The sequence below is a fragment of the Artibeus jamaicensis genome, unplaced genomic scaffold, assembly GCF_021234435.1.
Source record: "Artibeus jamaicensis isolate MK-2021 breed Jamaican fruit bat unplaced genomic scaffold, CSHL_Jam_final contig_1085, whole genome shotgun sequence".
NCBI lineage: Eukaryota > Metazoa > Chordata > Mammalia > Chiroptera > Phyllostomidae > Artibeus > Artibeus jamaicensis.
Genome location: NW_026521214.1, coordinates 1,026,435 through 1,050,909, shown reverse-complemented (window position 1 = coordinate 1,050,909; position 24,475 = coordinate 1,026,435). Strand labels below are relative to the sequence as shown.

The 24,475-nt window shown below is 56.0% G+C and overlaps 1 protein-coding gene across 1 annotated transcript in view; it reads right to left on the bottom strand.

Moving 5' to 3' along the window:
- Positions 1-24,475, bottom strand: part of CDHR2 (cadherin related family member 2) — a 35,445-nt gene that overhangs the window by 3,385 nt on the left and 7,585 nt on the right. The window contains exons 3-28 of the mRNA XM_037164086.2: positions 24,283-24,354; positions 17,533-17,672; positions 17,349-17,402; positions 15,409-15,498; positions 13,582-13,671; positions 12,966-13,091; positions 12,725-12,871; positions 12,567-12,642; positions 12,345-12,460; positions 11,992-12,225; positions 10,673-10,828; positions 10,428-10,589; positions 10,104-10,165; positions 9,648-9,891; positions 7,375-7,614; positions 5,484-5,553; positions 4,719-5,324; positions 3,874-3,945; positions 3,423-3,472; positions 1,977-2,128; positions 1,720-1,828; positions 1,541-1,629; positions 1,034-1,102; positions 846-923; positions 691-751; positions 487-611 (exon numbers count right to left, since the gene is read on the bottom strand). Coding sequence (XP_037019981.2) covers positions 487-611; positions 691-751; positions 846-923; positions 1,034-1,102; positions 1,541-1,629; positions 1,720-1,828; positions 1,977-2,128; positions 3,423-3,472; positions 3,874-3,945; positions 4,719-5,324; positions 5,484-5,553; positions 7,375-7,614; positions 9,648-9,891; positions 10,104-10,165; positions 10,428-10,589; positions 10,673-10,828; positions 11,992-12,225; positions 12,345-12,460; positions 12,567-12,642; positions 12,725-12,871; positions 12,966-13,091; positions 13,582-13,671; positions 15,409-15,498; positions 17,349-17,402; positions 17,533-17,672; positions 24,283-24,354 — 3,490 coding nt within the window. The remainder of the gene's footprint in view (positions 1-486; positions 612-690; positions 752-845; positions 924-1,033; positions 1,103-1,540; positions 1,630-1,719; positions 1,829-1,976; positions 2,129-3,422; positions 3,473-3,873; positions 3,946-4,718; positions 5,325-5,483; positions 5,554-7,374; positions 7,615-9,647; positions 9,892-10,103; positions 10,166-10,427; positions 10,590-10,672; positions 10,829-11,991; positions 12,226-12,344; positions 12,461-12,566; positions 12,643-12,724; positions 12,872-12,965; positions 13,092-13,581; positions 13,672-15,408; positions 15,499-17,348; positions 17,403-17,532; positions 17,673-24,282; positions 24,355-24,475) is intronic.

Below are 24,475 nucleotides of genomic sequence, written 5' to 3'. Positions count from 1 at the left end.
CATGTGCCTAGTACAGGCCCTTGGCATGTGACTTCACCATGACCCTGGCACATGAAAGTATGGGCTCCATTTTGCAGGGAGTACAGGTAACAGCGAGAGAAGGGAAAGGATTTGCCAAAGGCCCCACAGTTGACCCATGGCAAGGCCTAGATTTGGCTGCTAACTACACATGTATCGGAAAAGGGAAAAGAAACAGCATTTTCTCAGTGCACCGTACGTGCCAGGACAGCTTGCCACATGTGAGATGCATGCTGCTTCCTGGAGGGCTTTGAGGAATCTAGTGTCATGCCCATTGTGCAGATGAAGAAACTGAGGCTCGGGGAGGGGAGAGGACCTACTCGAGATGGCACAACAGGTCGCTGGGGATTCAATGCAGACACACCTGCCACAGACTAAACCCAAGCTCTTCTTCACCCTCCCCCGATTCCTGGGTGGGGGTCAGGTGGGAGAGGCGAGGCTGGGGACACGGGACGGTGGGGACAGCACCTCTTTCGGACACACACGAAAGCCATGGACATGATCACGATGACCAGCACCAAAGCTATGCCCAGTCCTATGACGACACTACGCAGCAACGTCTGTTCATCCACATCCTGTGTGTCCTTCGAGCCCTGCAGAAAGGGTGTGAGGGCAGCCCTGGGGAGGACATGCCCCGCCCCGCCCCCCCACCGTGGCCCTGCTGTTGCTCACCAGCATCACGAGCCCCAGCTGCAGCAGCTGCGTCAGCGAGTCCTGGTCCGCCCGGATCACCCTGCCCACGGAGCGTGGCTCAGGCTGGAGGCTCAGGGGCATCCCCTGGGGCCACTGGATCACCCTCCCGCCCACCCCGAGGGCATCCCACTCACACATTCAGCTGCTCAAGTGTCAGGGCTGACCCATTGGAGAAGACGAAGTAGGCATCGAGGTAGGAACGGCCTCGGGCCCTGGCAGGGGGCAGGGGCAGGGCGGAGAGTCATGGCAGCCCCGAACCACCCAGCAGGCCCTCCTGCTGCTCCTCCTCCTCACCCTCACCGCTGGGCCTGCGGGCTCTCACCGCTCCGTGGATTCTATGTCCTGAATGTCCACGATGTAGACAGTTGTCCTGGTCGCCTGGATGAGAGCCCTACAAAGGAAGGGGGCAGGTGTCACAGAGGCCCAGGGGAGGGCCCTAAACCAGGTCTGTGGCCAGGGCTCTGCCAGGGGAACTGAGAACTGTGTGACTCAAAGAGGGGCACTTCTAACTCACAGCCCATTGACCCAGCAGACGGCGCCCGTGGGCACGTGGACCAGGAAGCCCCTTCCCCGGGGGCAGGTTCACAGCTTAGCCAGCCAAGTGCCCTGAGCAATCGCACATGGCAGCCCTGTTCAGGTTTCTCTCTGCCTGCCTCACCACAGGCTTCTGGGGACGTGCAGGGAGGAAGTGTCCGGGATGTACAGGGTCCCAGACTGCCACAGATGTGATATGAGTCTGGGACAGGGACATTCCCTCCAGGTCTCATGGGGGAACCAGGCTCCCGGGCACTGTTCTTCCCCATGGCCCCTCCAAGCTCCCTGGACTTACTCCTTAATCTCATCCGTGTTGGCGCCCACAACCTCCTTGCTCGTGGAGAACTGCAGCCTCACGCGGTAACTCCGATCCACTGTGAAGAGCTGTGGGCAGAGGGCATGGGCAGAGGTGAGGCCCAGGACTCTCGGGGGCTGGCACGTGGTGCCAGGACTGGAGGCAGGGCCAGTGCTCACATTCAGGGTGGTCTCGGCTTTCAGGGCAGGATCTGCTGACGGCCTGTCCTGGGCCTGGACTGTCACTTGGTAGGTGCCTTGGAGAGTGGAATCAAGGCTGGTCACCAGTCTGTGGGAAGTAAGAGGGCACAGCTCTGCCTTGGAACCCAAGCAGGAGTCCTCTGGCATCCACTTTACACTTCCAAGGAGGGGGAACTCACTGCCTTGAGGTCCCCTTTGCGCTCCCCTCACCCCACCCAGGGGTTGCCCTCAATTACTCGATGTTGCCAATGTACACATCGGCCTCTGAAGAGGTGGAGATCCGAAAGAAGCCCTGGAAAGAGGTCGTGGCCCCGTCCTTGGTGACGAAATCCACTTGCAGGATGGAGAACAGGATGGCCCCATTGCCCCCTGAGTCATCGTCTCTGGCCTGGCAGCGAGAGCAGACACATCTGTGGGCCAGGCTGGGGACCCCTTCGCCCCCAGCAGGGACCAGACACCTGGGTGGCCTGGGACACTGTCCCTCTGCGTGGCTTCTATCAGCTGTCCACAGGCCACCCTAACAGAGCAAATGCTGCAGACAAATCCAGGTTTGGGCAAGCCCCTGCCTCTACCCCCCCACCCAGGCAGGGACCACCCAAAGCACCTTTTGTGTGTAAATCCTGCCCTGCCCCGACCATCGCCACACTCATACACAAGCGCAGGGACACTTGGCTCTCCTGAACACCTACTGTGTGCCAGGCTCCTCCCCTTGGAGCCTTCACCTTAGTGCTTACTGACGTGAGCACGCATTCCCCTAACGGACCGTGGAATAACTGGGGGAAAGGGCACAAACATTTTTATTCATTCTAGTGCCTTTTAGAGAAAAATAGAATAGAACCAGCACACAGAACCTCGAGTCCACTGATGTCACTATTCAGGATGGGGCCAAAGCTGGTGTTTACGTTTCAAAAAAAAAAATACAATGTATAGAAAATCATTCAAAGCCATGGACAGGCTCATAATATTGGAAGGCAATTGGCTGGAGAATGGAAAACTGACTGTTGAAGGCTTGTAAGAGCCTAGGGAGGGAGACTTACTGCCCACACTTCCTGGGAAGCTCCGAGAGGCACTCTGTCCTACCACGGAGCCAGCTCTCCTGGGGCAGGCCAGGTGCCCCGCCCCCTCCTCGTCCCCCCACTGACACTGCCGCCTCTGGGTCAGAGGTCACTGCCAGGGGCAGCCAGCTCCTTGCCTGGGAGGGAAACCGAGTTCCAGAGAGGCATGGAGGCTCTGCAGGTCAGTGAGAGCCCGCGGCCCAGGCCCTGGGCTGTGGGGCTGTGCGGGAGGCCTCACCGCCAGGTGTTGCCACCACCCGCATCCAGCACTGTGAAGAACTGGAAGTCTTTTTATGCTGTTACTCTGGGAATTATCTAACCACAGGGGACTTGTTTAACGTACAGCTGATTTCTCTGTCATACTCAAGAATCCTGGTGTAGTGAAAAAATCTAGCCTGCCAGTGGTGTCTGTGGTCAGGAAATTTTTATGAACACTAAATCTAACAATGAATGAAGTTAAACTGTAGGTGTTCATTTCCGTTCTTTTTTTTTTAATATGGTAAAGCCAATAAATCTCCTTTCCGGTGATAAAATACTGGGAGGGGGCGCTACTCAAGAGCCTAAGAGCCTTGGCCCTGGGTCTCCTACACCTGCTGTAACTGACAAAGGCTCGAGCCAAGGACTCACCTGGACCGACGCCACCTGCTGGTTGGGCAACACAAGCTCTGGGATGATCACTGCAAGCGTGGATAGGAAAGGGTCAGTGGGGTCAGGGCCAGCGCCCCCCTGGCCTAGTGCTGATCACAAGCTTAGCTCACCCCCCAAACCTGCCCTCAGGCTTTCTGCCACCAGAGACCCCCATAACCACCTCCCTTGAGCCGTTAGTTAGCAAGCCAGCCACCTCTCACTGTGCAGATGGGGAAACAGACCCACTGAGGGAGGGCCTGGTCCGAGGTCAGATGTGAGCTGGGGTAGAGCCGGGGAAAACGTACAAGCGCCCCCTCCTGTCAGGACCTCAAGGGAGAGAGGAATGCAGGTCTCCCCTGCTTTCCAAGGGCCCACCGGGCACCTGAGGAGGGTCCACGGGGTGGCCCAGAGGATGTCCTGGTGGTGGGGGGTGGGTAGAGCTGCTGCTTACCAAAAGTTTTACTCTCGGGCAGAAAATAGGGCACGTTGTCATTGACGTCCTCAATGGTGATGGCGAGGCTCCCTAGGAAACGAGGTTGGCTGGCTGTGGTCTCTGGGCAAAGGCCTCGCCCAGAGAGCCTGGGCCTCCGCCAGCAGCCTCCCCCCCACGCCTCCAGTGCTTAGTCCCCTCCCCTGCTCCCAACCTGGGACACCCACGCAGTCTCCTGGGGCCTTTGTGGGAGGGACTCTCCTTCCCAGACTTCAGAGAGGGTAAGCAACTTATCTGAGGTCACACAGCCAGAGCAGTGGGCCAGGATGGAGCCCGACCCAGGTCTGTCTCACCCAGCCACAACAGCATACTGACACTAGCTACAAGAGCAGCCCACTCTGTGCCTCAGTTTCCTCATCTGGAAACTGGTATAAGGGTCACCTGCTTCTTGGGTTGCATGGGAGTGAAATGAAGGCACCCGTGCCTGCTGCCTGGTATGGCTCTAGGCTGTAGTAAGGACTCAGTATCCGCTAACTACTAGTTAGTATGGTTATTTTGCACCTCGGGTCAAAGGTGAGACACACCTCACAAAATGATAGCATTAATGAGGCGCTTGCTGTGTGCCGAGCACCATGCTACATGCTTTGCATGCGGGTTCTCATTCAATCTGCAAGCCAACATGCTCCCCAGCTCCACCTGACAGATGGGGACAGCAAGGCTGCAGGAGGGGTCACCACTTTCCCAGAGGCACAGCCAGTGAGAGCTCGAGCCGGGATCTGAACCCAGACCCTGCAGGTTCCAGCCCAGGGTTCCTTCCCACAGCCCCTGTGGTCAGCTTGCCGAGCCCTCCATGCTGGCCACCTCACCATTGTCACTGTAGGCCTGGAAGCGGGGGTCAGTCGTGAGGTCATAGGCCCGCAGGACCAGCGTGACCAGGTCACAGGCTTCGTAGTCGATGGCCTCACTCTGGTTGATGAGCACAGAGCCGTTGGCCAGCACAGAGAACCAGCCGTGGCACAGGCTGCCCACGTCGGCCCCAGCCTTGGTGCAGATGACGTTCACTAGCTGCACCTCCAGCTGGGCGCTGGTGTCCACATCATGGGCCACCACCTCCGCCACCAGGCCGTGCTGCGAGCCGTTCTCCGCCACACGGATGCCCTGGAGTGAGGCCGGGTCCAAGGTGGGGGGCTCATCGTTCACGTCCTCCACACGCACGAAGACGGCTGCTGTGGCCTTGGCCCCCTGAGGGTCCGGGTTCTCGGCAGTCACGGTCAGGTTGAAGGAGGCCTGGGTCTCGTAGTCCAGGCTGACGTCAGTGGGCAGGCTGAGGTTGCCCTCTGCCTGCCCAAGCCCCAGCACTGAGCCTCGGAGCAGGAAGTTGTTGGCACCGCTCCCGGACAGGCTGAAGCTGATGCGGTTGTTGGCTTCTGTCTGGTCTGCGTCTCTGGCCTTCACTATGCCCACCAGCACGCCTATGGATGAGGAACAGAGCTTGGGGGATCCCTGGCCTGGCCCCCCCGCAGGCGTCCTTTGCTCTCACCTCCCACAGGTGCTTCAGCCCACCATGGGAGCTGTCGTACACCACACGGGCCCCCAGACCCCGTGCCCAACCTGACCCAGAGAGGACTTACCTGGGTCCCTCTCCCTCACCCAGAATGTGTAGTCGGACTGGTTGAAGATGGGCAGATTGTCATTGATGTCCTGCAGACAGGGGCGTTCTGAGTCTGGGGAGCTCAGGAGCCCCCAGGGCTCAGCCTCCTCAGAGCCAGTCTGAGAAACCAACCCTTCCTCTAGACCTAGGCCCAGACCGAGATCTTAGACAGTGCCACCCGCTTCACAGGTGAGGCAGCGGCCTCGGGGAGGGCAGAGCTAGCCCAGGTCCCACCCCTGGGGCTCCGAGGCCTGTAGCAGGACCTCCGAAGTTCACTATAAACATGCAGGGCGCCCCACCTCCTCCCCACCTCCCTGGTCGGGACTCTGAGCTGTCTTAGACCCTGTCTACAAATGCCTCCGAGTCCCCCTCTGTGCCTCTGCCGGGCCCAGCTGAGTCCCATCTCTCGGACTGACCGTGCCGGCACCAATGGCACTGTGTTTCCAGAGAGACCCTGCAGCCCGAGCTCTCCCTCGTCCCCTCTTGCCCTCCGCTGACCCCTCAATGCCAGGCACACATCCTCTGTGCTCCAGCACACGCCAGGATGGAGACCTGGCCTGCCTGGTCCCCACTGTTTTCTGTTCCCCCTCCCCTGGCCCCTCCCCTCCCACAAAGGTGTTGTCAGAGCACCTCGCCAGCGCTGCCTGCCGCTTTGCCCCTGCCACTGGGGTGTGCTGGGGGTGCCCCTGGCCTTTCCAGCCCCTCACCCCAGGCAGCCCACAGGCACCCTCTTTTGCTTTCAGCATTTTCTAAGTAACGGGAGAATGCACATCTCTAGGAACAGAGCCCCCTCGCCTGTAACTGGACACGTTTTCTCCTGGCGATTTCCCAGAAGCAGCGTGATTGGCTCCGCGCACATGGCCTCTGCCTTCTCGAGGCCTTCCCGACTGGCGGCCTGGCTGAGAGCACGGCTGCGAGTCAGACCCGGCTCCTTCTCTGCCTCACACGTGCCTTTGACCCCTCTGTGCCTCAGTGTCTTCATCTGTAGAATGGGGTTGCAGTTGGTAGTCCCCAGTTGCAGAGCCGTGGTGAGGCCTGGGTCGTGGCCGTGAAAGCCCCGTGCGCTCATGAAATGCGGGGCTGCTTCCTTCCTCATCTGTGGCTCACAACCATTTGAGGGCAGTGGACACATTCAGCTTCTGTGTCCCCATCTCCCCTGAGGTGTCACTCTGCTCTGCAGGGAGAAGCGGCCCTTCCCCACCCAATGGGCCATGGACTACCCTGCCCACTGCACGGCCCTGGCGGGCTCCATTCACATCGTGGACAGAGCAGAAATATACTTTGTCACAATACTTTTGTAGAGAAAGGTGACCTGTGGGCTGGCAGCAGCCTTAGAACCCTGCAGACGGGGTTCGAAACCCCATCCAGAGGCCCTGGGCTAAGCAACTCCACCTCTCTGTGCTTGTGTCCTGATCAGAGAAACAGTGATGACCACGCCTCCTGGCAGGGCCAGGGGTGCAGCAAGCACCGTGAATGCTGCTCTTCGCCCCTTCTCTTCGTCCTTGAATGGGGAGGGGAGGAGGGGTTCGGGAAATTCCTGGATGGGAAGTAGACCTAAGGTTCGCTGACGCCTTCTACGGGTCGGACACTCTGCAAAATACTGCCCATCCACTAATGCTGTTCATGCCATTTCCATCCCTGTTTCCGACCAGGACCTCCAGGGCACAGAGAGGTCCAGCTAGTGACCAGAACTGCGCAATCAGGGAGCCGATTCGAACCCATCGGCCTGTCTCTGGAACTCTCTTACCCACCTTACTGCAAAGAGCAAAATGTAACTCAGGCTGGGGGGCAGGGGGGCGCTGGCCACCGGCTCGGGAGTCCCCAGTACAGAGCCTGTCCTGACCTCCCAGCCCGGCCGAGCGGGCCCTTACCTCCACAGTGACAGTGACGTTGACCTCAGTGCTGAGGACGGGCACGCCGTAGTCAGCCACACGCACTGTCAGCACGATTCGACCCTCCAGGGCGGGGCTGATGGCCTCGCGGTCCAGGGGCCCCAGGTTTTGGAGGAGCCCCGTGTCCGGGTCCAGCGAGAAGTTCTGGCTGTAGGTGCTGGGCAGCAGGCTGAAGTGCAGGCGGCTGTTGTTGCTGCCCGGCTCGTCGGCATCCTGAGCCTGTGCACACCAGCGGGGCTGGGCGTCAGCCAGCAGGTGCTCCCGGCCCCCAGGCACACCCTGCAGCCCGGCCTCCCCTCCCTCGCTGGCCCCTGAGAGCAGCAACTGGGCCTGAAGCCGGTGAGAAGCGGGCCAATCTCTCAGCCTCAGTTTTCCACCTACGGGGGTCAAATCAACAGCTTGCAAGAGCTTCTGGGAGGGCCGTTCATTCAGCCCACAAGCATTTGCTGTGTGCCCACAATGTACCAGCCTTGTTTTAGGTGCCAGAGATAGAGCCGGGTCAAGACTGTTCCCTTACGGAGCTGATATTCCCATGGGGAGGGGTCATGGGGCAGTGTATCACAGACATTCAAAGTCTGCAGAGTGGAAGAGTGGAATCCTATGACACTGATTTTTCCAAGGTGACTGTGTGAGTTCCTCTGTGTGTGTGCCGGGGCCCTGAGCCCATGCTCAGCTTGCCTTTGGGCGACCCGGCACAAGAAACACCACAGGTTCTTCCCTGCCACGGGGCCTTTGCACATGTTGTCCCTGTACCCTGAATGCCCTTCACACCTCCTCTGCCTGACCCCAGGCCAGGTTGGCACCTCCCCTGGGCCTCCAGGATCCCTGCGTTACCTTCCACATAGCACAGGTGACACCCTTGGGTTACTATCCAGGGACAGAATTATGGTGGGTTCATCTCAGGACACCTGGGGTCCAGCAAAGGGCCTGGTGTATAGTAGGTGCTCAACAAATGTGGTTTTGAATCCCGAGCCGAGTTACTCTGACTTGGAACCAAGTCTGTCCCCTTCCTGCCTTCCCAGCCCCCACCTGCAGCTCTTTCATTTCAGCTTTGTCGGAATCTTGTTTATCAAATGCCTCCTGTGTTGGCAGCCAGAGCTGGTTTCTCCCAAAGCCTGACCCGCTCTGTTCAACCCGCAGCGCTCTGAACTCAGGACGGCTACTTCACCAAGTGCTTTTCGGGCCCCAGGAGCTCACAGGCCAGGCTGAGGAGCATCGAGGAGCGGGGGGTGGGGCAAGGCCCGGGTCTCAGGGCAAGGATGTCTGACCTCCAGCCCCGCACTGCCTTTACTGGCTGTGCGACAACAGAAAAGTCTCTTAGCCTCCCTGAGCCTCAGTTTTCTTCTGAGAATGGGGGCCATGACAGCGTTAGCTTCACAAGCGGATGGGAGCGAGCCCTGGAAACCACGCAGCCCCAGGGAGATGTGGAGGTAGGGGGAGCCCCATGGCCATGGGATGACCTGATCACCCGCTTCTCAGGAGACCCTGAAAGGTGACCTGGGGGAAGCTTCCCTCTAGTGTTTCTCTGGAACCAACAGTGAGCTATATCTCACCGACTCAGTGAACCCAGTCATTGATCTCATTTCCATTCTTGCCTTGGCCATTAGGAAGCTCAAAACTGAATTTTTCAGCCCATTCCTGGCAATTGTGTAGCTTTGGGTTCTAGATCTACCTTTGTGCCCCTTAACAATGCCATCCTTATTTTTTCTTTCTTTATTTCTTCCATACTTTTATCTTACTTTTGGGGATTGCATTTATTTATTTTAAGAGAAAAGGGAAGAGAGGGAGAAAGAAAGGGAGAGAAACATCTATGTGTGACAGAAACACTGATCGGCTGCCCTTTGTATGCTCCCCTGTTGGGGACCAGACCTGCAACCCAGACCTGTGCCCTGACCAGGAATCGAACCAGCAACCTTTTGCATTGTGGGATGATGCCCACCCCACTGAGCCACCCCAGTCAGGGCTGCCTTCCTCTTTAATCTAAGCTACCTCAAATCTTTTTTTGGCTTCCTCTGTGCTAGGCTTTGTGCCAAGCACTTTACATACATTGTCTCATTATTCCCCAGTGACCTTGGGAATAAGTAGTATGATTGCCTTCATTTCCCAGAGAGGAAACCGAGGCCCAGAGAGGCTGAGTGACTTTCTCAGGGCCACACAGCAAAGCCCAGATGCTGGCCCAGGGCCGACCTGACTACAGAGCCAGGCTTGGCTCCGGCCCCCCGTCCCGCCCACCAGGCCAGGCTGGCACGTACCTGGATGGTCACGGAGACATTGCTGCTCTCCTCCTGGACAAAGATGTTGTAGGAGCCAATGACCACCGGCTCGTTGTCATTGATGTCCAGCAGCTCGACCCTCAGCATGGTGGAGGACGACAGGCCCCCACCGTCGGTGGCCTGCAGTGTGAGGTAGAACACGGTCTGCTTCTCCCGGTCCAGCAGCTCGCTGTTTCTCACGGTCACCGTGCCCGAGTCCGGGTCCACCGCAAAGATATCCGCCCTGTGCAGGGAGCCCATAGGGAGCAAAGAGAGAGACAGGATACCCACTGAAGTCTGAAGTTCAACTAAGCAATGAAAAATACTGCGCCACATCCCATCAAAGAGCGGCAACCTGCTCAGGCCAAAGAAAGCACGGTTCATTGTTTGTCTGAAATCACGCTGTGCTCGGCCCGCCTGCCCCGCACCCCCGCGCCCACCCTGGGCCTTACTTACCCAGTCCCCGGGAGCAGGCTGTAGGTGATGCGGCCCCCCTCACCCGTGTCAGGGTCAGAGGCCTGTGGGCAGAGACAGATCATGGCCCACTGCTCGCAAGAGGCAGCGCTCACTGCCAGCTGCACAGCTGACGGGGCACAGGAAGCTGGTCTGCTTCCTGGCACGGAAGGACACCCCCCGACACAGATTCACGCTACACACATCCCCAAACACGCCCATACACACTCACACACTCACACTTGCTGAGACCCAGGGACATCGGATGGCACGGAGGCCCAGGCAGGGCCACGGTCCCCAGTCAGCCCTTCCCAACCCCTCACTCACCTGGATGTCGCTGGCGACCACTGTGCCGACAGCACTGTGCTCGAAGACGCTGAGGTTGTACTGGCTGTGGGCAAATGTGGGCCTGTGGTCATTGATGTCCCTGAGGTAGATGGTCACCCAGGCGACAGACCAGTTCTTACTAACAGAGTCAGTGGCCACAACCTGAGGACAGGGAAGCGGGCAGCGGCCTTGGTACCAGAGCACTTCCTGGCTCCAGCCCCCAGGGGCCCCAGGGCGCCCCGCACCTGCACCAGCATCACCGTCTTCTCCTCGTAGTCCACCAGCACCGGAGACCTCACCAGCACCTGCACGTCTGTGGAGCCCGACGCCTTCCCAGGGGAGACGCTGAAGGCCGCCTCATCGGGGCCCGTCAAGGACAGCAGGAAGGTGCCGTTGCTGCCCTGTGAGGGTGCATTGTGCAGTCTCGGGACCCTGCCCCTGCAACACGCCCAGCCCCATGCACACCTTCGCCCCAGTCCCAGGCTCAGGTTCCTGCCTTAGGGAACCCAGCCCACTGAGGTCCACAAAAGGGGGGCTCAGGAAACTGAGGCATGGGGGCCCTGGGAGACTGGGCTGGCCACGAGTCCCTGCGAACGGGGTCTCATCCGAAGACTTCTCGCCCTGGCTGGTGTGGCTCAGTGGACTGAGTACTGGCCTGTGAACCAAAAGGTTGCCAGTTCGATTCCCGGTCGGGGCACATGCCTGGGTTGTGGGCCTGGTCCCCAGTAGGGGGCATGAGAGAGGCAACCACACACTGATGTTTCTCTCCCCCTCTTCCTCCCTCTCTTCCCCTCTCTCTAATAATAAATACATACAATCTTTAAAAAAAAAAAAGAAGAAGAAGAAGACCTTCTCTAGGGTTCTGTGGGCCCCAGGTCTGCAGAGGAGGAGCCCCGACACACACACACCACTCCCACGAGGCATCGCGACGAGCCTTCCTTTTCAGGTACCACTCACCCCCGTGCACCGACCCCTGGCCACCGCCCATCCCATCCCAGCACCAGCACCACCAACACCCAGCGTCACCCCATCACTCACAGCCTCCATTCCACTGAACGACAACCACCAACACAACTCACCCGCTAGCTACCACCACCCAACGTCACTCCCCCCTCCACACTGTGTACCAGCTCAATGTCCCCAAATACAACCAATACCTCGTCATTCAGCACCATCCAAGTCGTCCACCACCCAGCATCAGCCTCCCCAAAACTTAACCCTCACTACTCAGGCCGCCCTGGGCTCCACACTGCCACATCCCCCACCCCCAATATCCAGTCCTCTCCGAGCGCCCCTCAACTTCACCAGCCCCCACCACCTCCCTCCCCTCAACACCACCAAAGGCTGCATTCCACTCAGTGTTACCAGCTGCCAGCACCAACCTCCATTCAACTTCCTTTCTGTTCACCTCCTGCTTCCCTGACACAAGACTGCCCCCAACATTCCCAAAGAGCACCCCACTTGTGATTGGCACCACCGCCACCCGCTGCGCATGGAGGACCCTCCCTCGCCCAGCCGTCTCCCACTGCCCCACTGCCGTGCCCCCTCCGTGGGGTGCACCTGCCTTGTCCGGGTCGTAGACGGCCATGGTGAGGCCGTCCACGGGGATGCGGGCGGAGGAGTGCTCGTCCACGGAGCTGGTGAAGTTGACTTGGGCTTCTTGCGGGGAGAAGGTGCAGGTCGGGAGACTGCAGTTGAAAAACTCGGGGTCGTGGTCATTGACATCTGTCACCCGTAGCGTGACCCATACGCTCGCCTTGGCTTCCTGCCCGTAGATGTTGGGGTGCACCTCTGTGGCCTGAGAGCAGGGCAGAGAGCAGAGGGCAGAGGGCAGAGAACCAGTGCTCAGAGAGAGCTGAGGTCCAAGGTCAGAGGTCAGAGGTGAGGGTGGGAGGGGGTGGTGGGCGCCTCACTCACCGTGACCTGCACCTGCACCTCCTCATCCTCCTCCAGCAGCTGCTCCCTGTCCAGGGCGCCGCTGACGCTGATCACCCCGTCTGGCTCGATGGCAAACCAGCCAGGCCTCGTGGAGTCTGGCAAGAGACGGCAGGAGCAGCCACTTGCAGAAGCTCTGACGGAGCTCCTGCCCTTCTGTACCCCATCCCCCGTGGGGGCCACCCTTGTCCCCCTTGTCCTCACTGGAGATGACGTAGGTCACGTCGTCATTGATGCCTTTGTCCCTGTCCACAGCCTCCACCTTCAGCACAGAGGTTCCCTGCAAGGAGGCGTGGTCAGTGGCTCGGACCTTCCCTGCACCTCCGCTCGGCCTAGACCTCCCACCCCAGTCCCCGGCACACCTGAGGTGCGTCCTCAGCCACAGAGGCCGAGTAAGACTCCCTGACAAACTGGGGGTCCAGGTCCGGCTCGTCGACCACAGAGATGGACAGGAAGACGGGGGAGGAGCACTGGATGATGAAGCTGTTGTTGTAAGTGCCGCCCAGGTCCTGCGGGGTGGCAGGGGAGATGGCCCCTGTGAGTGTGAGCGAGGCGGCCCCTGCCAGGTCCCCTGCTCAGCGGGCACCGCCCACTCCGACTCACACAGGCTTTCAGCTGCAGCTGGTAGAAAGCGCTCTTGTTGTTGTAGCTGAGGCTGCCGTTGAGGACGATGGAGCCATTAGACAGGATCCTGAAGAGGTCCTGGCTGTCCCCTGTGCTCGGGGTGACCTGAAGCAGGGCACAGGCAGGCCAGGCTCCCTTCGGCCCTGCCCCCGCACCTGCTCTGCCAGACCTGCGGTCCAACCTCACGGGGCGCTTCACCTCCCCGAGCCTCGGTTTCCTCAGGGAAGTGGGACCAGGGGGTCAAAAGGAGGGCCAAACAAGCTGAGGTCTGTGACAAGCAGGTAGTGGGTGCTCGCAGAGGGAGCTACAGCTAGCAAACCTGTCTTCCTGGGACCTGGGGCTGCGCCTCCACGTGTGTGACCTTGGACAACAGCCCGGACCTCTTGGGCCTCGTTTTCCTCCACCAGGTGGTGTGGCACAGACTCAGTAAAGGCCCAGACAGTGCCCGGCACCAGAGGGTGGGCAACAGGTACCGCCTTAGGCCACTGGGGCAACAAAGGGGGGGGGGCGGGGAGGCCCAGCCCTCACCGTGGGAGATGCTGCCCCCTGGTGGCCAGGGGCCGGGGAGGGGGAGGGGGGCCCCCGCTGCACTCACCCCCTCTATGTAGTACTGCACGACACCGGCAGACCCTGTGTCTTTGTCCGTGGCCAGCACCGAGAACACCAGCGAGCCGACCGGGAGGGTCTGCAAGGAGGGACTTGTCACTGAAGAGTGCCAATCCACTTCCTCCGCGCCTGAGTGCTTCACACCCCCACCCTGGGCTTCGGAGTCCCCAGTCCCCAGAGGTCCCTCAGGGGCGATGACAACATTTCCGAGGCCTGAAAACCCAAGTTCCACAGATATTCCCTTTTCCTTCCTAAATGGGCTGGGCCTCTGGAGGCCGCTGGGGGCGGGGGAGGGGAGCAGCGTCCCCCAGCCCCCCCTTCCCACGCAGCCTCCCCACCCCTCGAGCTGGCTTCTCATTTGCAGTGGTCACTCCAGAAGCAGATGGGCCCGGCCGCCGGCCCGACGCAGCCTTCAGCTGCAGGCAGCGCCTCGCAGAGCTGAGGGTTCTCCCAGGAGGCCTTGGCGCCCGAGACCTGGCCCTGCAATTCCTGCCCGCACCCTCCCCCTGTCCACAAGGCAGCAAAGAGATCCTTGGACATCATGAACCAGACTGCAGCGCCCTTCTGCTACGAACGCAGGGGTCCCCATTCCTCTCAGAATATGACCCGGGTCGCCTCCATGGACCCCGAATTGCCCACCTCTCTGACCTCACCGCCCCCTGGCTCTCCACCCTCCATCCACATGGGCTTCCCGGCTTCCCCGTTGCAGTGCCTTTGCACGTGCTGTTCCCCCGCCTGGAACACCCTCTTCTGCACCAGCCTGGAGCCAGCTTCTTCAGGCGGTGTGGTCTCTGCTCAGATGTCACTTGTTCAGAGACACGGCCCGTCCCCCGGCACCTTGTCTAAATTCACCCAGTTTTGTGAGTGCTGTGAAGCTTCACACCATTGGCAATGATGCTGCTTATCTCATGTTTCCTTGATTAGTGTCTGCTCTGGACTAGAATGTGGGCCGCTGAGGGTGGGCAACCAGGCCGGTGTTGTTCACCTGATGTCCTCAGCATGGCGGACAGCGCCTGGCATCCAGTAGGGGCTCCAGCAGAGCCTCATGTCTATGTTGTGTGGAGACCTAACCTCAGGGATCTTCAAAGCCACTTAGTAACGAAGGTTCGGAAGTGGCCTTGTTTACCGCTCAGAGATCGCTGGGAAACCTCTCCCCACCCATGAAGTTCGAGTGAGGCTGCCTTCCACTGCTACAAGGGGAAGGCCCTTGAGGCGGACCTAGCCAATCCGAGCACTCCATATCCACATGACTCAAAATGGGCCAATGAGAGTCAGCCCTGGGGTTACTGCTGGGACCATTGAGAAAGAGGCAGTCTTCCTAGAGGTTGCAAAGCTGGGGTGGCAAGGGAGCCTGGAGCTGCTGGGGACATGTTCGTCTGTCACCACGAGGGAGAACTGTCCGCCTGCCCCATGGTGGAGGCGACATGAGAAGCAGAGCTGAGCGGTGGAGAGAAATCTCCTCTTGATGGTGTGGTCTGAGTAACCTGGACCCAGCCATGCCTGAATCTAGATACACCTCTAAGTTTTTCAGATACGTAAGAAAATCAGTTCCTTTTTTTTTTTTTTTTTTTCCTTTTAAAATCGAAAGAATTCCAAAGCCGTCTGCTTGGTCCCAAATGTTGTTCTACCTATGATTCCTGAGTTACATCCCCGGGACTCAGCGCCTGCAGCTGCCCTTTCTAGCAGGTGCTTTTTCCGACCACGGGCCCCCTTCTGCCTCGGTCTGGCCCCTCCCGCTCTGGGGAGGGCCTCTAGGACGCCTGTCTCCCCCACCCCCCCACGCCCCCTGCCGCACAACAAGGAAGGCAGGTCTTACCTCACTGATGGTGGCGGAGAAATCGGTGGTCTGGAAAACAGGTGCGTTGTCATTTCTGTCCTCCACGATCACCTGAAATTCCTTCTGCACCTGTGGGGAGAAAGCCCAGTAAGCCTGGAAAGGTGGGCTCCTGAGAAATCAGGGTGAGAAGCATCAGGGCAGGACGGCAAGTGGACATGACTTCTCGGGTGGACGGTTTGGCGATGTTTGCGGCAACCTTTTATTTGCTACAATTTCAGATGCCAGAAAAATTGCAAGTCTAGTACAAAGAGCTCGCCATACCCTTCATCCAGATTTCTCTCCCTCTCTCTTCATGTTTGAGTATAGATTGTCTCTGAACCATTTGAGTGTAAATTGCAGGCATCTCTAGGTCACTTTTTTAAAAGATATTATTTCTTTTTAGAGAAAGGGAAAGGGATAGAGAAAGAGAGGGAGAGAAACATTGATAATGTGCAACAGACATCAATCAGTTGCCTCTTGCATGCCCCCAACTGGAGGCTCAGCCCACAACCCAGACATGTGCCCTGACTGGGAATCGAACCAGTGACTGTTGGGTTCACAGGCTGGCATTCAATCCACTGCGCCACACCAGCCAGGGCCATCATTAGGTCACTTTTAAAAATCTAAAATGTGCCTGTCCTATGACAAGCATATTCATTTTACCTCTGCTTGCCATCATGTAAAGCTGCGGACAATTGAAATGTCCATTGCAGCAGGTCGGCTGGAACCGAGACAGTAAAGAGACGGGGATCTGAGCTTGGGCACGGCACGAGCTCCAGCGCTGAGAGCTGAGTGCACCCGGCAGTTCAAGACAATATGTGCACCCTGGCCAGGTAGCTCAGGCTGTTAGAGCATCGTCCCAATTTGCCAAAGTTGCCGGTTCAATCCCTGGGCAGGACATATACAAGAATCAACCAGTGAATGCATCAACGAATGGAACAAAAATCTCTCTCTCTCCCCCCCCCTTTCTTTCTCTCTCTAAGATCAATAAATATAAGTTTAAAAAAAAAACAAAAAACATATGGCCCAGGCTGGTGAAGCTCAGTGGATTGAACGCGGGCCTACGAACCAAAGGATCGAGGTTTCTCAGTCAGGGCACATGCCTGGGTTGCAGGCCAGTTCCCAGCAGGGGGCGCAGGAGAGGTAACCACACACGTTTCTCTCCCTCTGTCCTTCCCTTCCCCTCTAAAGATAAATGGATAAAATCTTTTAAAAAAACACACAACACAGGCACTAGGATCCCACATGAATATCAGAAAATGCACGGAACATGACGACCTGCCTGCTGTGGGTGTGGGCGTGTGTGCACGCGCTCGGGAGAGAGGGCACGGCGGCAGTGGACACTCCGCCCGGGGGGCGGGGGGTGGGGGGCGGGCTGGCAGGGCGGCCTGAGGGTGCTGGACCTTTAATCTGCAGTTGTTGAGATGTTCACGGAGAGAACGTATTCACAAGTACCCAAGTCACTGAAACGACTTGTTTAAATGAACAGGGTTTGGGGGACGTGTTCTGAAGACAAAACCCCCAGTTCTCACAGATGCAAGACACAGTGGCCCTCACAAATGTGAGCATCAACACTGACGCATTCGGCCACAGGCGTGGACGGTGGCCGTCTCAGGGGAGTTGGGTAGGGAAGTGTCAGCCACTTGTTTTTTGTTAATACAGACATTACCAATATCATTAGCTCCAGTTATAATATAAACAATACACCTATATAAGGAAAATGCATGAATAATAAATATTAAGATCTTGGTAATACTGTGCAACCAAAAGTGGACAAGTGTAATTCTGACAACACTAGACATTTCATTCTTTCGTTTCTGTTGTACACTGGAGCCCTCTCAGCTTGTCTAAGGCAGGGGCGCCATCGGGAGCGGCCCGGTCCCGAACTCTGGTCCCTGGACACCCCTCCCCAACACGCCCCACACCCTGAGCCAACTCACTGGGTTGTTGTAACCGTCGCTCACAGAGATGCGGACTGAGAACCAGGACTGCGTCTGCAGCAGGAGGAGAGAAGGGGCCCAGTGAGCTTTGACCGGGGCAGGTGCCTGCCCCCGGGGCACTGGCTCCCAGGGTCCCCGCGTCTCCCCATCCCACCCCCTGGCCTTCCCATAGCCTGCCCTTTACCTCATAGTCCAGCGAGCTGTCCAGTTTCACTTCCCCAGTGTCTGAGATGACCTGGAAGAAGTAGGCGTTGGAGCCACTAATCCCATAGGTCAGAGGGTCGTTGTCCATGTCCTCAGCTGCCATCCAGAAGGCCTCAGCACCTGGGGACGGGACAGGGAATGCCCAGGGTCTGCAGCCTCCTCCTTCACAAATGGCCTGGCTGAGCCGCTCCACAGGCTGGCCTCAGGGGCCCGACTTCTCTGCACCCAGAAATCTGAGCCCTCCCAGCCGCAGGGCTCTGGCGTCTGCGGTCTTCACCCCAAGGCGATCTCGAGATGTCATTTTAATATACTTTCATAAAAGGGATCCACAAAGGCACCTACGCTGTGGTGGTCACGTGCGGCCGTGGGGCCCAGCCTGAGGGTCTCAGGGAGCCAGCCCACCTCCTCTGGTCCACAGCAGCCTTCCGGGACAGGCTTGGCAGCGTGCCCCAGGCTTGCTTTACTTTGACCAAACAGTCCTAGCTCCTTCGGCAGCTCCTTGGAAAGCTTGGTCACAGTCTCCCCCCATCGAGCACCCCTCCTTCAGGAAGGCCACCGAGCCAGCGTTCTGCTAAAACGATGGTGATGTCTGCACTATGACTTCTTGGGGGTAAGATGTGCCGTCAATGTAATCATGCTTTTGGTGGGAGAAGTGGCTCTGTGTTAAATGGCCGTCCCAATGCTACGGCATATCCTGACTCAGAAATGTCAAAATACACGCAGATCTGGCCCTCACACCTGAGGACGTAAGAGTGGTAGTGGACGTGTGGGAATCCTCATCTGTATACATCCGTCCGTGGGCACAGAATGATGTATCAGGGAGGAAATGCACTTCAGACAAATCAACCTGAACCTGGCTGGTGTAGCTCAGTGGACTGAGCACGGGCCTGCAAACCAAAGGATTGTGGTTCAATTCCCAGTCAGGGCACATGTCTGGGTTGCAGGCCAGTTCCCAGCAGGGAACTCACAAGAGGCAACCATACACTGATGTTTCTCTCCCTCTCTCCTTCCCTACCCCTCCAAAGATAAATAAATAAAATGCTTTTTAAAAGTTAAAAAAATCAAGTGTAACAAATCAGTCAGAGCTACAAAAATAAAATACATAGAGGAGAGGTCTTTGTATATTAAGGATGATAAATGTTTGTCACTCAACTCAACTTGACATTTAAAACACCATAAGTCTAAACTTTTTTAAAAGTCTGCCTGATGCCCTGGCCAGTGTGGCTCGGCTGGAGCATCACCCACAAAGCAAAATATCCCCTGTTAGATTCCTGGTCAGGACACATGCCTGGGATGCAGGCTTGGCCCCCAGTCCTCGCCAGTTGTGCAAGAGGCAGTCAGTCCCCCTCTCTATCTCCCTCCCTTCCTCTTTCTCTAGAATCCATTGTTTTAAAGTCTGTGTAATGGCACTAAATGCACACAGTGTTGCTGTCAGGAGCACAGGTCTGTGCAGGACGGGGCGGGAGAGAGGACCAGCAGTGCTGGCAGCGTCCTGGGTGCTGCTCCCACCGTGGCTACCTGTGAGTCCAGTGTGCTTTCCTGTGCGTGTGTTACACAGGGATAGTCCCTTAATAGAGAGAGGGAAGGGAGGGAGAGAGGGAGAAAAGCATCAATGGGAACCATCAAGTTGTCTCTCATGCGCCCCCTATTGGGGACCTGGCCCACAACCCAGGCGTGTGCCCTGACTGGGAATTGAACTGGCGACCCTTTGGTTCACAGGCTGGCACTCAACCCACTGAGCCACACCATCCAGGGCCCAAAGTTTGCCCTATGCTACTTCGCTTTTACGAAAAACCTACACTAGTACCAGTTTTGGCCAACTGAAAGAAATCCGAAGAGGGTTTTCATTTCTATAAAAATAGGTGAAAAGAAACTTCAGCCAAAAGGGAGGTGTAGGTAGATACACTTTGCTTCCTCACACAACCAAAAGGACAACAACAAATTAAAAAAAAATCTACCAAAACTTCCAGAGTTTTGAACTGTATGGGAAGTCCAAAAACCAAGGAGTTAAAGAAGAAACATCCATTCAGACGGGTAGGAGGGGACAGAGACGGTTACCAAGAGGAAAGGACACGTGACAAAGTAGCAGACCAGGCAGGTGAGGCAGTGGCTAGCAGACCAAGCCATCCTATATCCGCACACAGAAAAACTGGAACGACTGGGGAGTGAGACGGACCACACAACCCAGGATTCCAGTGGGGAAATAAAGTCTCAAAACCTCTGGCTGTAAAAAACTGTGGGGGTTGTAGCAGTGGGAGAAATGGCCTGTCTCACAGGAGAGTTCATTGGAGAGAAACAAACCCCCACCCAGGAATCACCACCCAATTTACTTTGGGTGTCAAGGAAGTGACTGGAAGCCAGCCCAGAGCACAGCAAGTGGCATTGTTCCCTCTTTGGCCCCTCCCACACACTCAGCTCCACAATTCAGCAGCGAGGTGGGTTGCCCCACCCTGACAAATACCCAGGGCCCTGCCCCTTGTCAGGTGCACCAAGGTAAAAAATACGGCCCAAATGAAAGAACAGGTCAAAACTCCAGAAAAACAACTAAGTGATGAAGACATAGCCAACCTATCAGATACACAGTTCAAAACAGTGGTAATCAAGATGCTCACAGAAATGGCTGAGTACAGATGCAAAATGAAGGAAGAAGTGAAGGCTGTACTAAGTGTATGTATTTTTTTATTTTATATAAATAAAAAAATATATACAGGGAACTAACAGTGAAGGAAGGAAACTGGGATTCAGGTCAACAATTTGGAGCAGAAGGAAGAGAATGAAGAAACAAGAATTCAAGAAAATGAAGAGAGGTTTACGAACCTCCAGGACATCTTTAAATGTTCCAATATCTGAATCATAGGGGTGACAGAAGGAGAAGAGGAAGGGCAAAAAATCGAAAACTTGTTTGAACAAATAATGAAGGAGAACTCCCCCAATCTAGCAAAGAAAATAGACTTCCAGGAAGTCTGAGAAGCTCAGAGTCCCAAAGAAGTTGGACCCAAGGAGGAACACACCAAGGCACATCATAATTATATTAGCCAAGATTAAAGATAAGGAGAGAATCTTAAAAGCAGCCAGAGAAAAGGAGACAGTTACCTACAAAGGAGTTCCCATCACACTGTCAGCTGATTTCTCAAAAGACATCTTACAGGTAAGAAGGGGCTGGAAAGAAGTATTTGAAGTCACAAAAGGCAAGGACCTACACCCAAGATTAATCTACCCTGCAAAGCTATCATTTAGAATGGAAGAGCAAATGAAGTGCTTCCTAGATAAGGTCATGTTCAAGGAGTTCATCATCGCCCAGCCTCATTATATGAAATGTTAAAGGGACTTATGTAAGAAAAAGAATATCAAAACTATGAACAGTAAAATGACAACAAACTCACAGTTATTAACAATTGAACCTAAAAAAACCAAAAACAGCCCTGGCTGGTGTAGCTCAGTGGATTGAGCTCGGGCCTGTGAACCAGAGGATCGAGGTTCAATTTTCAGTCAAGGTCGATTCCCATTGAGCACATGCCTGACATGCCTGGGTTGCAGGCCAGTTCCCGGCAGGGGACACATGAAAGGCAACCATACATTGATGTTTCTCTCCCTCTCTCCTTTCCTTCCCCTCTAAAGATAAATAAATAAAATTTTTTAAAAAGTTAAAAAAAAACAACTAAGCAAACAACTAGAACAGGATCACAGAAATGGAGATCACATGGAGGGTTATCAGTGGGGGAATTGGGAGGGGAAGAGAGGGGGAATAAGTACAAAGAATAAATAGCATAGATGGTAGGTAAAAAACAGACAGGGGGAGGGTGAGAATAGTATAGGCAATGGAGAAGCCAAAGAACTTATATATATGACCCATGGACATGAACTAAAGGAGGGGAGTGCTGGCGGGAGGGGGTTGCAGGGTAGAGGGGGGATAAAGATGAAATAAATGGAACAACTGTAATAACATAATCAATAAAATATACTTAAAAATAAAATTAGCCCTGGCAGGTGTAGCTCAGTGGATTGAGCACGGGCTGTGAACTAAAGGGTCACCAGTTCAATTCTCAATCAGGGCACATGCCTGGGTTGTGGGCCAGGTCCCCAGGGGGGGCGACGTGAGAGGCAACCGCACATTGATGTTTCTCTCCCTTTCTCCCTCCCTTCCCCTCTCTCCAAATAAATAAAAACAAACAAATAAAAATCTTTTAAAAAGAAAAAAGAAGCCCTGGTTGGTGTAGCTTGGTGGATTGAGTGCGGGCCTGTGAACCAGAGTATCACGGTTCGATTCCCAGTCAGGGCACATGCCTGGGTTGCAGGCCAGGTCCCAGCAGGGGACACATGAGAGGCAACCATACATTGATATTTCTCTCCCTCTCTCCTTCCCTTCCCCTCTTAAGATAAATAAATAAAATATTTTTAAAAAGAGAAAAGAAAATAGGTGAAAAGCAAAAATAGGGTTCAGCATCTGTTCTGCACCCTCCTTTTACAGAGGCAGCCAGAGTGGCCCGGCCCCCGAGCTCTTCCCCGGGACCCACATCAGCACCGCAGCAGCAGGCCCTGAACAGTGTCTGTGAGGCCTGTGCTCTGTCTCCATTTATTCTGCGCATCTGTCAGCACGTGCTGTCCTGAGGCATTGCAGGAGCTCTAAGAGAGTTCCTAAGGGCGTGAGCTCGTGTAAAACCAGACGTAATTAAACATTTTCATTGTGATAATAAAATAAAAACACTACATGCATTAAATCTTGGGTCTGGGAATGCTCAAAAAATATTCTGTGGAAACTAACAATAATGGCTTCTTTGCTTAATGCCCTTTCAGCGTAGGAAAGGTTTCATAGGAGCCCTCTGCATTTGAATAGTGGGAAATCTCATAGGAAAAGCTTTCACATTGCAAGAGAGCCGTAGGCTACGTCTCAGGAAGAAGAACATTGCTTTTCGTTTAGAGGGGCCATGGAATTTTAAGAGCCAAAGACCCTCAATCTGTCTGGCTGAGAGGGAGGGAGTCAACTTGCTCTGAACAATAAATGCATTAGCTTCCTGGAGGCTGCAGAGGGCAGAGTATTGGGTAGGAGCCCCAGACCAGGTGGGGGGGGGAGCAGGGAGGAGACCGGCCAGGGGGCAGGGAAACTGACCTGGGGGGGACACTGCCTGTATGACAGAGTGCCACAACCCTCTCCCTTCTCCACAAACCTTCCCTGAAGCCTGGGCTGGCCAAGGAGGAGAGGAAGAGGCCGCAGTTAAGCCACAACTTCCAAACAGAACACCCTCAAGAGCAGCCTCTGAAGCTGAGATGGGGACTCGAGCTGTTTATTTACACAGGAAAGGGTTACCCTGGAGAACAGACAGCGTGAGGGCATGTGGGTTCTCTGTGTTCGGGACATTTGTTTGCAGGAGGCGCACGGGCGTGCGTGTGTGTGTGTGTGTGTGTGTGTGTGTTTATACACGACCAAACGGCTATGAAAATATATGTAAATATCGTTACCATGTATAGGTTACTTCTCTGTTCTACAACATTCACAAATGTCCAATAGTTGACCTCAGCCGTCCGTCCGGCACACCTGTGGGATCCCAGAGTGTAATGGGTGAGACTCTCACCTCCCTCGCCCTGGCTCTCAACCTTCACTAATACAACCCTTAATAGACTTTTCTGTCCAGGGAACAACAGCCAAATGGATGTGCCCTTTGTGGTTGCGATGCCCACCCCCAACCTTTCCTCCTGGATCCACACCCAGGCTTTTGGTCTCTCATTTGGTCCCGTGGCTTCGGCTGCCTGCAATCCCAATTCTGACTCCGGTTGACTGAAAACTTTCCCTCAGTAGCCACCCTTTCTCTCAGACTAACAGAGCCCTGGATGTTGAGCAGGGCACAGGGCCAACCAGAATAAAGTCCACGTTTCTCAAGTTCCTTTGCAACTAGGTATGGCATGTGACTAGGGCGTAGCCATCGACGTGGGCGCAGAAGTCACCTCGTAAAGCCTGCACGGGTCCCGTGAGGAAGGGAGGAGCCCCCAGGTCCTTTCTCTCTGCAGTGGGGTGTGGCCAGAAACCCAGTCTGAGACGACGTGGAGGAGGCCACACCCCGGGAAGGCGGAGAAGAGAACCCCCTGGTGGAGCGCGCCTCTGACTGCGGCTCCGCACAGCACTGCCAGAGCAAACTAAACCATGACCTTGCCTACATCTCTGTTTTCGGGGGTCCGCCAGGCACGGCTGACCCTCCGCCCCCTGCATACATCCCTCCACGTTTCTGCTGGCCGCGCCCCCGCCTACCGGCTGGGAATGTGGTGCCCAGCCCCGGGCCTTCATCTGAAACACATTTCCCAAAAGTCCAGGCAGGTGCACTCCCGCGATCTAGACCACGCCCACACCTCATTATTCATGGCCCCCGCTTTGAACAACTTACTACCTCCTGTACATGCCTTCATTCCGGAAACAAGCAATAGATCCCCAGTCAAGGGAAAACCGCTCTCCCTCGCCACAGACGCCAGATGACTCGACAAAGGTGGTTAAGAGCAAAGCAAAGTTGTTAAGTTCTGAAGATGGGGTGAGGGGCGCTGCGCCTGCTTCCTGCTCTCTCTTCGCTTAAACAAAAGGTGGGTTGGAGGGACATCAGCCAGTGCGAGAGGTGTGAGAGAGAAATGGTGGGACCAGTGAATTCCTCCTCGGGGAAGCCAGTTCAGACCGCCTCTGCCCCACACAGCACGCCCTGGAGCTGCGCGTGAGGGCTTGGCACCGTCTTGGCCCAGGACAGTCACTCACCCACAGGCAGGTCCTCGGGCAGGGTTGCTTTCGTCATGTTGTTCAGGAACTTAGGGGCCACATTGGCTGCCACTGCGGGGACACCAGTTCAGATATGTGAACACCTCTGTACCTTCCAAATGGCGCACCCGCCTGGGTCTGGATTCCTCCCCAGGGCCGCCAACCAGGATGCTGGATATCTGAGGCGGGTGTT